The sequence below is a fragment of the Phalacrocorax carbo genome, chromosome 3, assembly GCF_963921805.1.
Source record: "Phalacrocorax carbo chromosome 3, bPhaCar2.1, whole genome shotgun sequence".
NCBI lineage: Eukaryota > Metazoa > Chordata > Aves > Suliformes > Phalacrocoracidae > Phalacrocorax > Phalacrocorax carbo.
In genome coordinates this window covers 27,878,035-27,894,098 of record NC_087515.1, presented here as the reverse complement: position 1 = coordinate 27,894,098, position 16,064 = coordinate 27,878,035, and the positions used below count along the sequence as shown (strand labels likewise).

At 40.4% G+C, this 16,064-nt stretch overlaps 1 protein-coding gene across 1 annotated transcript in view; it reads right to left on the bottom strand.

Moving 5' to 3' along the window:
- Positions 1 to 315: 315 nt before the first annotated feature.
- The window catches only part of TGFB2 (transforming growth factor beta 2), a 66,774-nt gene continuing 51,025 nt past the window's right edge, over positions 316 to 16,064 (bottom strand). Inside the window, exons 3-7 of the mRNA XM_064446272.1 lie at positions 9,254 to 9,386; positions 9,028 to 9,138; positions 6,482 to 6,656; positions 5,762 to 5,915; positions 316 to 3,865 (exon numbers count right to left, since the gene is read on the bottom strand). Of these exons, the coding sequence (XP_064302342.1) occupies positions 3,707 to 3,865; positions 5,762 to 5,915; positions 6,482 to 6,656; positions 9,028 to 9,138; positions 9,254 to 9,386 (732 nt within the window). The 3' untranslated portion in view covers positions 316 to 3,706. The remainder of the gene's footprint in view (positions 3,866 to 5,761; positions 5,916 to 6,481; positions 6,657 to 9,027; positions 9,139 to 9,253; positions 9,387 to 16,064) is intronic.

Below are 16,064 nucleotides of genomic sequence, written 5' to 3'. Positions count from 1 at the left end.
CTCCTGCCCGGGGCAGTACCTGTCCTGCACACACACGGGACAGGGCTGCTGCTCAGAGCAGTCAACCAGAAGCCACTTCTTCCCTGTAGACCAAGACACATATTGCAGTGGCTGAGGGGAAAGCAATCCTCAGAGCAGATGTAGTTCATGTTGACCCTGGATGGTTCTTCACCTCAGCCTGTGCTGGACTGCATCAAGGTCACAGTGACACACTAAAATCACACATGTAATCAGGACTTGCAGGGATTAAGCTGAGCCAGAGCTGAGGAATCGCCTATGCCAGAACAACACTGCCATACGAAAGCAACACCAGCGTATAATTGAAATAATTTATTTACCACTAGAGCACCACAAAAACAGACATACAATGTGTTAAAATACAGAGTAATCGATCACCAAAGTACAACACAGCTGTCCTTTAAGTTCCTTTTTTTCCTCCTTTAAACAATGCCAACCATACAATTGTATTGATGCTAAACACATAAAAAATGCTGTCCTACCCCACCCAGCTAAGTGCTAAGATTCCCCCTCAGCCCCAGTTGACCCCTTGGGTCTGATCATTCAAGGTGCTGAACATTTCCCACCAGTTCTCAGGGACTTTGCTCAGACAGTGGCAATTACCTTGTTGTGATAAGGCCTCTGGCACAAAGTCCTTGAGCTGTTGCAGACCCGTCTAAACATCATTCGAGGGGGATTTACATCAGACCTGAGCAGTGCTTAGGTCTCACATTACCCCACTCTGTAGAGGGGAATTTCACCCATGAGTTCTGCACATTGTAGGATCAGGCCTAACATCCTTGGTAGTTAAAGGGAAACACATGACTAATAAACAAATAAACAAAAAAATCGTTAGGAGCTTTATAATAGAGTATTTCAAATAATATCAGTGCATTTGAGAAAAAAAAGTAGAAACAAAAAAGTATTCAATCTTGGGGTAATGACTTACAGAAATAAGGTTTTATACTTAAATTTAGAGAAACACTCCAAACCCAAACCGAAATTTTCAGCTGCGTCCAGCGCATAGTGAGTATAGTTGGACAATTATGCTATCTCCTATTCCACTTTTTCAAAGCTTCAAAACTGGTTTTGAGCTGCATTCCCATAGCAGAGAACTGCAAAAATGTTATTAAGTTTTTTAAAACGTGTTCATCCTTGTCTCCTTTCCTGTCCAACAAAAATACAGTTCTCATACTGAACCTGATAAAACTAATTTTGCTGCTGTATACAACAAAATCCAGAGTATTTACTACCCTGAGGAGTTTCACTGAGTTCAGTGCATCTTCTCACTGGAGTAAGTCTGGCTCAAGCAAGTGTTAGCAGGACAGATTTTTCACTTGTTCATCTCAACTCACTAAATAAATCAGAAGTCTAACATACCTCCTCCTCTGCGCTGAGTCAACGGGTGGGATTAGATCATCTGTGGGGCTACGTTTCCATCTAGGCAATAAGCACAGTCTCTACCGAAGTCCCGAGGAGCTGCATGTGCAAGCCGCTGCGGTACTTCAGTTTTGCATCAGTGTTCTGCTGAAGCCAAAGAAATTGCACTTCTTAAAACTGGAGCTGACAACATCAAGCTCAGGAGCATCCTCCCGACACCGCTCGGGTCATTGACAGAAAATGTCCTTCTCATCCAAGTAGTACATTTCTAACGCAGTTTTCCAGCTTTGCTGTGCAAAACCATTCATCACAGGAAATGAACTGAATGCGCCTTCTTCATGGCTTTTTTGCTAATTTAGGTTGGGGCTTTTTTAAAATGAAGAGTATGATGTGGATTTTTTGTTTTACTCCCCCTACAATATTTAAACATGTGTAACAACAACAAAACCCTAGGAACCCCATGGCTCTTTCTCCTTCTCTTTTTTTTAAAAGAATATTTATGTGAACTCAAATTGGAAAAAAATTGGCAAACTCACAAAAATCAAGGGTCTGGTCCTACTAATCCTTACGCACACTCCAACAGCTTACAGGGGCCTGCTGTGCCGCTGCAGAAGTTAAAGGCAAACCTCTGTTACCTGCAGTAGGAGCAGGATCAGTCCCATGGACTAACTGCGGTGGCAAGCCCCCGCTGAGTGCATGGCCGACGCACGGCCTCTGACCGCAAACTGATCCCACTCGCGCCCCATGTGGGGCATCACCGTGGCAGGCGCTTCCTACCAGCCTCTGCACAGTGGTGAATGTCATTCTCTGCAAGGGTTTGCCTTGCCTCAGCCAGGCTGGGACATCTCTTCTTGCAACACCTTGATCCCTGCCCATCTGTTTGAATGTCTATAGCCAAAAGGAAGTAAGAAGGTCTAGGAATCCGAACCGCATCGCGATTCAAGTGTTACAAATGGGGACAACCAAGGGCGGGGGGGAGGGGGGAGAGATTGCTTTAATCCATCCTTTTTATAAAACAGAAAAACAAATGGAGTCAGGTAGCTTATGTCATAATGATGAACAACATACAAACCACATGTATAGCAATTATTAAAAAACATGTATTTGTAGTGCAAGTCAAAATACAGGGACTCTACTCATACTGGCCAGCTAGAGGGAAACACATGATTCTGAGTGATCAAAAAGAGCCCCAAATTCAAATTCAAACTCATGAGAGCTGACAGTATTACAGAGTACAAAAATATGGTGAAAATTTACACATTACACATAAAGTACTTGATTTTTTAATAGTTTACAAATAGAGATCTACAGATATGTTTCCAATTAAGCTGGCTTTTACTACCCACCTATTGTAATACTCTAGGTATGGTTACATATACCAAAAGAACAAAAAAATCCCATAGCATAGCTATACAGCAACATATTAAGGTCTGAAGATTAGACCAGTACATGTTAAATATTTCACTGGTTTACTAAGCTGACATTTTAAATCATTTACAGTAAAAAAAAAATTCTTATAGACTTGTCTTTGAGACTGAAACAGAGTGTCCTTTATTAGTAAATTATTCAGTATTTAAAACAAGGGTTTGAGACCTTACAAGAAGCCTCTCTAGGCAGCTGGCATGAAAAATAAGGTATTTTAAAGGCAGAGTTTCTCAATAATACAATAACCGATTTCTATTTTAATCAAACTAAACTAACCATTACTTTTCTGATTCTTTTGAGCTTGTGTTCCTTTAGGCTTTATATGTATTTCTGGCAGCTTATTTGGTCTCCACTTTGTCCACATTGGCTGGTTTTCTTTTTTCCAATGGCGATACGGAAACGTTCATTTGATAGTTTTTACACACAAATAAATAATGCACTGTTTACTCTACAACTAAGAGGAATGGGTAGGATGCCTATTGCATAACAATACAGAGAGATCAAGTAAGGCACGGGACAGATACAGCAACTCCACTTCATGGGATTTTCCTGGTTTTTTCCTTTCACATAGTAACACTAACAAATTTCTTCCAGTGTTTATTTTTTAAAAGGTTTTTTTTTCTTTAACTTTGCTTCTTGTCTACCTCACACTATGTGTAGGTGAAATGTAGGATAAAGGCCTTCAATGTTTTGCTTCAGATGCCAGTTTAAACAAAAAAAAAAAAACAAAACAAACTTTCAAACAGTTCAGACTAGTACCGCTTTTTTTCTTCTTTTTTTTTTTTTTTCTTTTAACACTGATGAACCTGGGTTTTCATTTTTCTTTCTTTCCTTCTCGCTCTTTCACTTTTTTCTTGGTTATTTTTTTCAATACACACACATCATGCTGTTTCAGGGATATCCTTTAGCTGCACTTGCAAGACTTTACGATCATGTTGGACAGCTGTTCAATTTTGGGTGTTTTGCCAATGTAGTAGAGGATGGTGAGGGGTTCCAAATCTTGGGAGACGCAGCACGGAGAGGCAGAAGCTTCTGGATTTATGGTATTATACAAGCTGAGTACCTAGGAGAAATGAAAAAAGAGATTAAGACAGCTACCTCTGCCTTCCTGCCACTGCAGAGCAAATTCCTTTCTGCATTGCTTCCTCCCAGAGCACCTGAGAGAAATCCCACTGAAAGCAGTATGAAGATTCATGGATTTTAATATTTTTTATGCTTCTCCCATTCCATCTGGTGTCATGATCTGCCTGAGTTTCCTAAAGTCTTATCCATACAGTCTTAAACCTCAAAACAGGTATACGCCTGCCTTGAAAGCGTAACCCTTTGAATCAACACACACACTGTATTGATATGGAAAGCAGAAACTTATAGGTTTTTATCTGTGTCTTCAGTTTGCCATTTGCTGTTACAGGATTTTGGCTTTAGGAATGCACCAGAGGGAGAAGCGAGACCTTCAGAGCGTAAGCACTTCTCTGCTTTCCCTCTCTGGCTACATTTTACTAAGGCCATTAATGCCACCCTGCAAGCACCAGGACTCAAGCTGCAGTTACTCCTGTTGAGATTCAGCTGCGGTGAAGTTAGCAGCGCTGCTGCGTTATGTCATGTTGGATTCATATGCATGGTTCTCTGCAAGGGAAGTATGTAGGGTTACCCGCTGATGATACATAGGTATTTCTGAGGATGCCATTAATGTGTTAGCCAAACACCAAGTGACCTTTTCCTAGAACTTCAACACAACATTTGCAGCTTAGAGAGACAGAAGATCTGTTCAGGACAGCAACACTAACTACTTTATTAAGCAACTTCTGGCTCCTTGGGCAACTATCCAAACCACGTATTTGTGACCATGACAGTTATTCTTCCTCTTTCCTTTAAAAACAAGTGCTGCTCCAAAATGTGTACACGACTACTCCACACCAGCACGGAAACATATTTACCTTATTTATACCCCTGCCTGCTGACATTGCTAATAGTACAATGCCACAGCCAGTGACAGCTACAAAGGTTATCTATACCTGGCTCTGTAAGTTCAGGGAGGACACACTATCATGGCTTCACCAACCAAAGGGAAATCAGGCTGCCCCTTGGACGTGAAGAGTTCTTCCTGCTGGCTGACATTGATATGGTATTTTAAGGGAGGCTTGAGAAAGGGGAGACATTACTCTTGGTATGGACCTCAGGGTGAAATTCTTACTTCATGACAACCACGATGCAAACGTCTGCCTCTTGCATTTACTGTCTAGACACCCTTATTGACAGTTGAGAGAAATAAGCACTTCACAGCAGAATACTACTCATCCTAAGGCAGGTGGCTAAAATACCACATCTACTCCCTAAAGTAAAAAGTGCCATTGCAGACTACTATTGGTTCTTTGGCATCCCATACACAAGGCTCCTCCTTCGCATCAAAATTTTCACAGTACAAGAATGAATACAATTTTTGAAGTAAAAGAAGCACATCTATCAGTACATTTTCATGAAATTCAGCATAGTAGTGTTTCAGTAACAATGAAAAATGAAAAATGGCAGCTCATAGAAGTAGGTGATAATCAGATGGTACAACTCGGCCCTTTTGTTAGCCTGACAGTGCCTCCCTCAGTGCCTTTGCTGACCGAATTCGTTGTGCCATCTTCCACTTGTGCTCTATAATGAAAGGTCCCTTCCCAGGCAGCTTCCCAAAGCTACACCAAGCTCGTAATCACAAAAACCATTTAATCCATCCATAGGTCATATTGATGAACACATTTAAAAAACCCAACCTCTGGGCCAGTACATTCCTACTGCTTCAACACGAGCTTGAGGCCACATGCGAGTCCCTCTATAGGGCTACATTTCATCATCCTTAGTTATTGAGATAATAGATACAAGCTTTGGGCATTGGTGATGATATCAGTCCTAGAAACACATTTCACCCTACAAATATTAAACAGAAGCTGAAAATTAGCAAATTGTTGCTTACCCTGCTGTGCTGAGTATCTGAGCTCCATAAATATGGGCAGGCTCCTGCACAGAAATTAGCATGATATCCTTTAGGTTCATGAATCCATTTCCAGCCAAGATCCCTCTTGAAGTCAATATAAAGTGGACGCAGACAGCAATTATCCTGCACATTCCTGGGAAATAAAATACAAACACATTGGTCATAACAAAGACAACCCAGGGAATAAAAATAATCCAGTTGCTTGCTGCCTGAATGATGCTTTACAGGCAGGCAAATCCAAGTCCCCAAAATTCACAACCAAATCACATCAATAGTAGCTTATACTGTAACTGAAATCAGGTGCTTAGACATGACAGGACTTGCCTATACAGAAGAAGCTAACGGTTTCCCAGGAGGACTAGTATTTTTCTCCAGGTCCTACCAAGTGGCCTCTCTGAGTAGGTGAGCAAAGGGGAGGTGACAATTTGGCTCTAATTATGGGGCTAATGGGTCTGGGAATCATCCCAGGTGGAACTCAGCTTCTGCTTTCTAAGGCCACAACCTTCCTCATCTGTCACTGTCTCTGTGGGACTGGAGACTGCTGGGCAAATACCTGCTGCACAGAGACCCCATGGGTCTGTGACAGAAGGTCCACACCCTGTATAAATGCTAACTGTAAAGAAACATGATAAGCAACTGCATTACACCTCACAGGCTGGTACTACTCTGTATGTATACTGAATATGGATGCATAGTTACCTAAAACAATAGGCAGCATCTAGAGCACGCTTCTTCCGCCGACTGGGCTGTTGCGACTCAAGTCTGTAGGAGGGTAATAACATTAGCAGAAGATGTGGGGTCTTCCCACTGTATTTTTTCCTATTGGACTTTAAAGCTTTCACATCACCACTGGAATATGTGTAGTCATCAATACCTTCAAAAAATACATTTTGGTGATAAACATTGTGTTGCTTTTTCTTCACAAGTTAAATAAACCATCTCTTTTAAAAATTCTCTCAGAAACTGGGCAATGATGGTGTCAGCTGAGCATGTTTACTAGCAAAGTGGGGGCAAATTTCAACCCAAGATGCCTAAGGTATTCAGAGTTCTCATGTTATCTATTGCATCAGCCCTCCCACATTCACAGCCATTTAATGGCATCTCAGTACATTTACCAGAATTGTTGAAATCAGTAACAGAAAAGATTACTTCAGTCACTGCATCTGCATTGCTTAGTTTCAAATGCCCCAAGCAGTGAGGCTTTTGTCACTTCACTTAGGGCAGTATTCCCATCTTTTAACAGCTATGTACCTTTTAAAACCTTATAACACCATTAAAGCTAGTCTGGATACCCCACCTGGATTTCCCACTACTTACTTCCATCCCATTAGTTTTCTCTATCACATTTCCGTCTTTCTAATGCTTGTAAATGCTCTGTCTCCCATTGTCAGTGTATTTAAATCTGCTAATTTTTTTCCCAAAAGTCAGTTATTCTAGCCCCCTTTTTTAATATGGGGACGGCAAAGACATTGATCAAAATACTTCTTTTTGAAGTGGCAAGCAATGACCTCACATTTTGTATTTTCTCTTGAAACACTAACTGCTTTACTGGCTTTTTATCATGGCAATAGCATGGGCAAAAGACTAAAGATATTAGTCTTTCCTAGGAATGCAAACATCTCATGTCATGCCTGTTGCCAAGACCCTTTTGAAAATTAACCTCCTGAACAAAATAATATTCCCTAAAGAGAAAAAACATACACTTTTCTTTCTGTAACATTTGCAATTACAGCGACCAAATATCATACTAACAATTTTTAAATACACCCAATGGCTTTAATCACATGTACAGTATTTGTATTTACTTAGAGAAAAAAATTCCAACACAGTGAAACAATGGTTAGAAAAACTTAATACTTCACAAGGAATATAGCCAAATCCTTGGAAAACAAATGAACTAAATCATGATACACTTTAATAAATGAGAACTGTATAAACAGGATTTGCACTGGTTCCAATATAGACATAATTTATATGTACTGGTGGATGATAACTATAGCATGGTCAATTAAATAACATATCCCTTTTTAAATTGGAAACTTTAATGGCTTAAAAACACAAGGGAACGTATGTGACCTTGATATATTTACTCTGTATCACCTTGTCTGCTGTCCATAATAAGCACATATATCCATAACCCTAACTACACACTGCTGTTTATTCTTTAATGCCCACTCAACCCAATCTTTACGTTTTTACCAAGCTAACTATCAGCATAAAAATACTTTGTGTAACTACAATACAAATATGTTACAATAAATTCTACATGCCAATGTAGATGTATAAAGATAACCAATGCTAACAAATGCAGTTTTGTTGACTTCACCTGAGAATCAGACTTCCACTGCTAGAAGTAGGAGCACATAGACAGGCACTACGTTGCTGTTCCTTCAACCTACAACGCACCGGCAGTAAAGCACTGTAGGACATTGATACAAGTCTGGCACCTATTGTTCAGCTCTTCCCAAAGCGACTGATGCCATTGCTCAGAGTAATTTAAAATATTACTGATATGACCCCCCCCCCCAAAAAAAAAAAAAGCGTAGCCGGAAATATTTAGTGTGGCTGAAGAGCTGGAAGTACGTGTGCAGGTACTGGCAAAGACTGGCACCTTCTATACTCAGTGAGGACAAAGGAAGGTACTTCTGTAAGCAAAGCAGCCAATGGTTGCCTTACTTATACTTCAGAAATTTGCAACAACAAGTATTGTTTAACACTCATAGGACACACCATGCTCACACACATATCTACTGTAAGCAGCTTACATGAGTTCGAAACACCATCCTAATTCTACTTTCCAGCAGTAGCCTTCTCTACCAAGCCTGAATTGTTACAGTGCTAGGATGGACAGCAGTCAAAGGGTTTATTTTGAAAATATTCAGCAAATTTTCTCATGACTATCCAACAGTGGATGGTCTACTGTGCAACATTCTTCCATACATCCAAAATTGTATGTATACCCAGTGTGCATGCTGCAAACTGTAACACAGACACTGAAGGACATTGACGCTGCATGCATGGAATGAGATGGCCTGTTCATGCCATCTGGTTTTAGAATAGTTAAGCTTGTATAGTTTTACCCTTGTGCCTTCAATACCCTTTCCTACCAGCTGAGAAACAAGATTCACAAAGGAGCATGTTTTCTATCAGCTGAATGCCATTTAGAGAGGCAGTAAGGGCTCTTTGTTTCCCTCCTCAATTACTAAGTACCACAACATTTTAAAAAGTTTTTTTTCTTTTGTTACCTGCAAATCTTGCTTCAAGCTCCTCACTTTTATTTGGGATGATATAATTATTGGAAGGCACGAAGGTGCAGCATGGACAATGTAAGCTTATCTTAAATCCAAGGTTCCTGTCTGCAAAACATAAAAGTAAGTGGAGCTGGTTTTTACACATGGAATGACCCTGAAATACTTCTGAGTTAATGAAGGAGCGTTTGGGGCAGGAGTGAAGGCAAAGAGCACTTGTCACCTCTGTGATGGAGCCACTCATGTACAGCCTCAGTGACATCAAAAGACAGCCATTCTCCTTCAGCTCTTGTTTTAACTACTTTGCTGTCAATGTAGCGCTGTCCTGGTGATGATAATTCTTTATATTTTACAACCTGCAAGAAACAACAAATATGATTGCCTACAGGTTAACATTTGCCTGGATTTTATTAAAAAGGATCCACCAACATTATAAAATAGCAGAAGAAACTATTACAACTCAAACCTCTATGCGTCAGATGTACATTCAGGCATGTTTTCAGAAAGAATTTTCTTAGGGTGCGTGGGGAGAGGAAGGTGATATAAAAACAACCTAATGAAATCAGCTTACGGTCCCAAGCAAAACATGCCATCACACATTCCTTCCTAAGAGAAATCACACAGAAAGACTGCCCTGAAAACTTGTCCTGCAACACAAGTGGTCAAGAGATCATAGTAACTGGAACATCAAAAAAGGCTATTTTACCTTCTTCAGTAATACCTACACTGGTTAGAGCATAGTATCAGATGCAAAAGTAAAGCCTGTACAATGTAGTCTGTACACTGAAGAGACCATATTGCTCACCCATAACTAATCTGTATGGTATTGCCTTACTCATGCTTCCAGTCTTCCCTCTGACTTCAGGTACTAGTCATACATTAAACAGAAAAAAAGTTAGTGTCCGTACAGGAAACCTGGGGGCATGCAGCGACAGCGTGGTGTGAATCGTGGCCACACATGGATTTGTGCAACAGGCGATACCGCTTCCATCCAAACTTTGATGCCAGCTGTATTTGTATTTATGTCAAAAGTTTCAGCAAAGCTAGCTACCGAGCATGCAATAAGAAAATACCTGAAACCCAGCCTCTTCCTTTCCTCCTATCTAAACAATTCAGTGAGTGCCTTCCCACACAGAAGCATAGCCTGCTATTATCTACCCTAACCCTAGGATGAAAACAACCGGGCTTTTGGCTGCTAACAGGTTTCTGGTTTCCTGGTTATTACTATGTTGATAGTTTTGCGATGCAGGAAGCTGGAATGCCAGGCAACATTACACTTTGTGACTTTTGGCATATCAGCTGTGCAACTTCATATATTGTTTTGGTTTCTTCCTCTCTTTAGCCATCCAAGCCCATCTCCAAATGAGTAACTGACAATGTCTCATTGTTTCCTCCTATTTTCTCAGCCCAGACCAACCTGACACCTAGCAAATGCTGCTGGAATAAAACAATGGTGAAACTGCATAATACATGTAAAGAAAAATATTTCAAAAGAGGTGTGAATTATGTCATCGTGATAAAATTAGGCTTCTCATAATTAAACAGAAAAGCAGGCTTGAAAAGGCCAGATTCTGTCCAACATGTAGAGTCTCCCTGTTTATTTCAAGGGAGTGCTGGACCTCTCAAAGGCCAACAGTGCAGCTCCCAGAATAACATTTGTCTTATGAAAAGAACAGCAGCATGACAAGCTCTTTGCCTTCTTTCCGATCAACACATTTAGCAAAAAGACATAAGATGATGTTGGTCCAAGTCCAGAAAATTACTAAGTGCCCCTAGTAGGCGATGCTGAGTTCTCCAGTAGAAACTGAAGGCACTCAAACATTGAACATTGCGTTTTTATGAGGCAACCTTCAAACAAACTGTTTGAACAACTGTTTACAGAGAGTCTGGCAGCAGCAAGGGGACTACCATTGCTCAGAAGTGCCAGAGGGATGAGAGAATCAGTAATCAATGCTGGGAAAGTCCCAGAGAAGTACAAATATAACTTTGCCTTCTCTTTGGTCTTTATCAGGTCAACTCAAGTGTTTCTGAGGACGTAATGCAGCTGTCATTCTGCAAAGATGTGTTGGGGCAGGGGGGTGCGTGAGGCAAATGGGACACAAGAACTTGGCTCATTTCTCTTCCTTTCTGCACAGTCATATCTTTCCAAGGACTCCAGAAACTGCATACCTCAGTTTTGGCAGCAATGTAAGGATCTAAAAGTAAGTAATGTGCCAAAAGCAATCTCCTGATGTTAACTATAATTGGTCTTAGATGTGTTCTGTAGACTCAGCTGTGCCTTAGTAACCAATATAAGATGTCTTTATCCCAATCCCATTGCTACCAAAAGACAAAGTCGAGGACTGGCAGTGTGTACCTGGCATGAAAGGCATTTGTAAAAGTACAGGAAATCATCACTTCACATGTCCCACGGTACAAAGAACATCCATCCTCACCAATGAACCGAATGACAAGAAAAGTGTTTGCAGGTTTCAAAACTCTAGGATGCTGTGGGATGGGATGAACGCTGTGGCTTAAAAGAGCCAGATATTATCCATACTATGGTATCTCTGATATCTGAAAGTAAGGCTTCTCTCCGTGTTTATGCTGCATGTTCAGGAAGAAAATGATTAAGAATGAGCTAAAAAGTCACAAACTAAGTATGGCATAATTTCCACAATTGACATCATGGGTTAAACAGGTGCTAGTGGCTCTTAAGCAAAAGGCTGTTATGTGTGATGAGTGCCATACTTAGTGAAATTAACATGTCTGTTTCAACCTCCTCCTCAGCTGGCTAAGTATCTTTATAGTGTTAGGGTGAGGTATGATCTTAACAACCTGATTGCTTGTAAGCAAGAATGTTCTTCTAGTCTCACCATTTCCATTTTTTTCTTCTTTTTCTGTTACATCGTTGCAAGTGTGGAAAGCTAATGGATCATAAAATCCTAGGCTGAATCTTCAGAGTCTATTTCCTCCCACAAAATAACCCAGTGAAGAACTCCTCACTTCTTTTCCTACACTGCATTCTATGTTTCCAGCTACACTGAAGCAATAGCACTCTACATAGTGATAAACAAAGTAGCCTCTTTGTAGGAGCCTATCAGATTTTTTTTACAGCTACAATACATTCTCCAAACGAGTCTTCCAGAAATTATAACATGAAATAAGCATTTTAGGGTTTTCTCTTCCATTTTCCCCCTTTGGCTTGCTTCTTTGTACTTTGCACTACTTTTCTGGTCTTACCTCCACCATCAGGAACACACCTTTTTCTTCCAATACACCCTCAAGCCTCTATTCCCATTGAAAAACTTCCCTTTCAGTATTTCCTGTACTTTCTTCCGACTAGATCCAGTAGTTTAGTTATAAAAAAGAAGAAAACCCTTTTATGTGCCTTGTAGCTTTTGTGCTTGAAAGCTTGTCTACTTCTTCCAACTACAGTGATTGGTCTTAGAAGAGATACCTTTACCTATAAACATTGTCTTGCCTTGCCTATAAACACTGCCTTACCTTTATGCTTAGCTCATTGCAACCACATCAAACACTGTTATCAGAAATGTTGCTGCACAACTTGTATCTACAGGAGCTAAATGAAGCCCTAAAAAGTACTCCTTTGTGCAAAAGACTTTTCAGTGCACTAAAAATATTAACAGAAGACAAGGGGGAAAAGACCCACAGGGAAGAAGGAAGACTGAGTTAAATTTCTTTAATCCTTTCTCATTTCCTTCTGGCACCTTGTCCCAACATTGCCTCTTAAAAGGGTGTGCCTTAATGGTGTGCCTATGGGTCATGATGTGGATGGGTAGTGCTTTCGGGGTGGGGGGAGTACTGTGCATCACCACCTGCATGTAGAGATGACAGATTCAATCACTTGCATGAGCAGGAGACAGTTTCCACACACACAACCTCACCTCCCTTGCTTATGAGTGACACATTTAAACACCTGCAAGCACAAGTAGCTGATGATGCACAACAACTACACACATACAGGTGTGAGCATGCACACCTTCACACATGCATGAGTGAAAGCTCAAAATCAACAAACTCAAAATCCAGGTTGTGCAAAATCCCTGTAGCTTCTGAACATGCGAATGTTCTTCCAGGTGTATCTGTTTATTTGGCCTCGTTTTCAACAGAGTGATAATGCAACGCTGCCTTTTCTAACATAAAGGATTACACAGGGAATATACACATATGATCATACTATATGGGGATGAGCTGAATAGGTATTCAGTTAAGGTTATCCAGAAGACTTCTAGGCCAGAATGCAGAGTGATTTTCATTCGGTAGCAAAGCTCTACATTGTAAGAACAACTTGGTTTTGTCTACCCTCTTTTTCTACGGGATTCCTCCCTTTCACAGGAAATCCAACAGTTAGCCAAATTGCTTGCTAATCTCTTCTTGACAAATTATCTTGTACTCTTAAGCCTTGCCTTCTAGTTATCTTTTTCCATGGGCACTGTTTACCTTCCCCTCATCGTTTTTTTTTCTATTCTGACCCTTCTTAAAAACACTTGGGGAAAAAATTATCTTACAAATACCCATGAAGGATCTCTAGATATCACATACATGCAGCTACTGTCAGCAGATCAAGGCAAAACAAACATGTGAATATATGAATAATGCAGTTAATTGCAGGAAAGGGCTCATGGAACAGCCAGATGCAAACAAAGCATTGCTCCTGCTTGTACAGCTACACATGTTTAGGAAGCCCAGTTGTGGATTTCAGTAATGACAGCACTCACATACCACCCTCATCAGGCCTGCCAGATTTCTGGTATTTTATAAATCCCACTGAAATCTACTCTTCACTGGTTCTGCACAGGCACTCTGCTTAGTCTTCAGGGGGAGATCCTCTGCTCTGCTGGCTGGGATTCGTCTATGATCCTCATCCACTAGAGGAGGCCGGACCACGATGTTATCTTGGAGGAGTATCCCAAATCATCATGACCAGGGCATTCAGCAGTTAAAAGATTTAGTTTTGTCCCAGTCTGGTTTCAGAAGAATGACAAGCCAGCTTCTAGAAAATACTGATGCCTAAATTACTTTTGCCACCTGCTAGGCTTATTTTTCAGATCAACTGGACATCGTTAACTGATATATTTCTTAAAAATTTAAGTATCAAGTATCTGAAATTTTCATTAAAATACTGGAGGATGAAACTACTTATGCACACACATGTTTATACTCTCAAGTAACTATCACATAGCTCTGAGTATAAAAATAAGGACATTGATTGTCTTAGCCTGTATTATATAAAGCACACGGAGAACACTATATAATTCATGGTAACAAAGCAAAATGTTCGCTAAATTAGCAGAAACATGGCTTTTTTAAAAAATGGGGCTTATCAGTGGCTGATGTAAGCAACACAGCAGCACTCAGTGTCAGTGTAATTATACTGGTTCGAAAACAAAACCAAACACCCACAAAATCCAAGACTTAATAGAAACATAATTATTTTGCTCAAATTTTCCTTTGCCTACTCCCCTTCTCAAATATATAGGCAGCTAAAGCAGGGGACAACTGAATGAACACATTAGTTTATGTATTCTAGACAATAACCACTGAAAGCAGATGCCAGAACAGCCTGTCTTCATGACTCATTACACACATAAAAGGAAAAAAATTGACAGAAAGACACACTGGTTCTTTCAAATAACTAGAGCTCCAGTACAGCAGCTTGCTCAGTTTATTTCAGATTTGATGGTCTGGCCAATAACTACTTCTAGTCTTCTATAGTTACCACAATCAGATGCAGAAGAATAGGAAAATCACAATTAAGTTTAATTTACAGTGGAATAGTTTGGGCTAATAAATTCATCACCTCCCCAGCAAGCAAACAAACAAACAAAAAACTGAATGTGGTTCAGCAGTGATGGTACACAGGCTGATGCATCAATGGCATACATCTGCTGCAGCCAAGAAAACCCTAGGCACACATCAAAGGCCATGCTTTAGCAACAACAAGGGCATTTTATAGCTGGGTTTGAGAATTATGGTCACCAACTGTTAGGAAATATTTTTGACAACTTACAGTTTCTTAAAACAAGTTGATGAACTTTCAAAACATAATAATAAGATCATATGGCCACTTAAAAATATCTATCCTGTCTGCTGCATTGCCCTGGAACTTGGGATGGTCACTGCTGTCAGCCAGCGTGGGTTCTGCAATCACTGAACAGCAGTAAATATGGCATTATCTTGTGAAAACCTGCTATTAATCTGTTTTTCCTCTCCATTTATTCTGCATTGTCTGATCTCCTCCCTCCAGATGCTGTTGGCTCCCTGGTAACTTCCTTCCTTCCCTCCTCTTCTCTGTCATTTCAGACTCCTGTGATGTTCTTGTGTATTACAACATTTTGGCAGGCTCACTAATCTTTCTCTTACTTATCAGTCATTATCCATGATTTCCATTGGAACTTCGAGGGCCTTTTAAAATAATGGAAATAACCTGACAAGTAAATAAGCCCAAACAATGAGATCCAGTGGTAAATGATGTGCTAATGTTGGTTAACATCAGAGCAGAGATAAGTTCACCTATGCACAACATCATGGCTGAAAACAGCTGTTTAGGATAACCTCTTCTGCACTAGAAGAAAACTGCAGGGGACTCCAGCCTAACCCTCTGCAGTGGAATAACCAGATTCCCAAGGTCTGCATATGCTTGTGGTTTCCAAATTCTTACGTACTGTTCACCCTACTGAAAGATTCACTCACTGCCTGGTTCCAGATTTCAAAGGTCCCCTCTGACAGCTCTCAGGGACTTCAACCAGCCCCTTCTGAAGCTTAAAGTTAAAAAATGACCATGAAAATTCTCCATCCTTTCTCACTCCCTGGTTGAGTTTGAGATCTTTGATCCTATCTTGGACACAAGGATAAGCAAACCCTTAATTCTGTTGCAAACCTCTCCAGTTTCTTGCTCATTATATGTGGAAACATATGTTCTAAAGAGCAAAGCGTCCATAAAGTACCTTTTGCCAGATAACTGGAAATCTACTGGCTATCAAAATCTTAGCTTCTTCTTATCACCACTAGTGCAGGACACTGTGTATTTT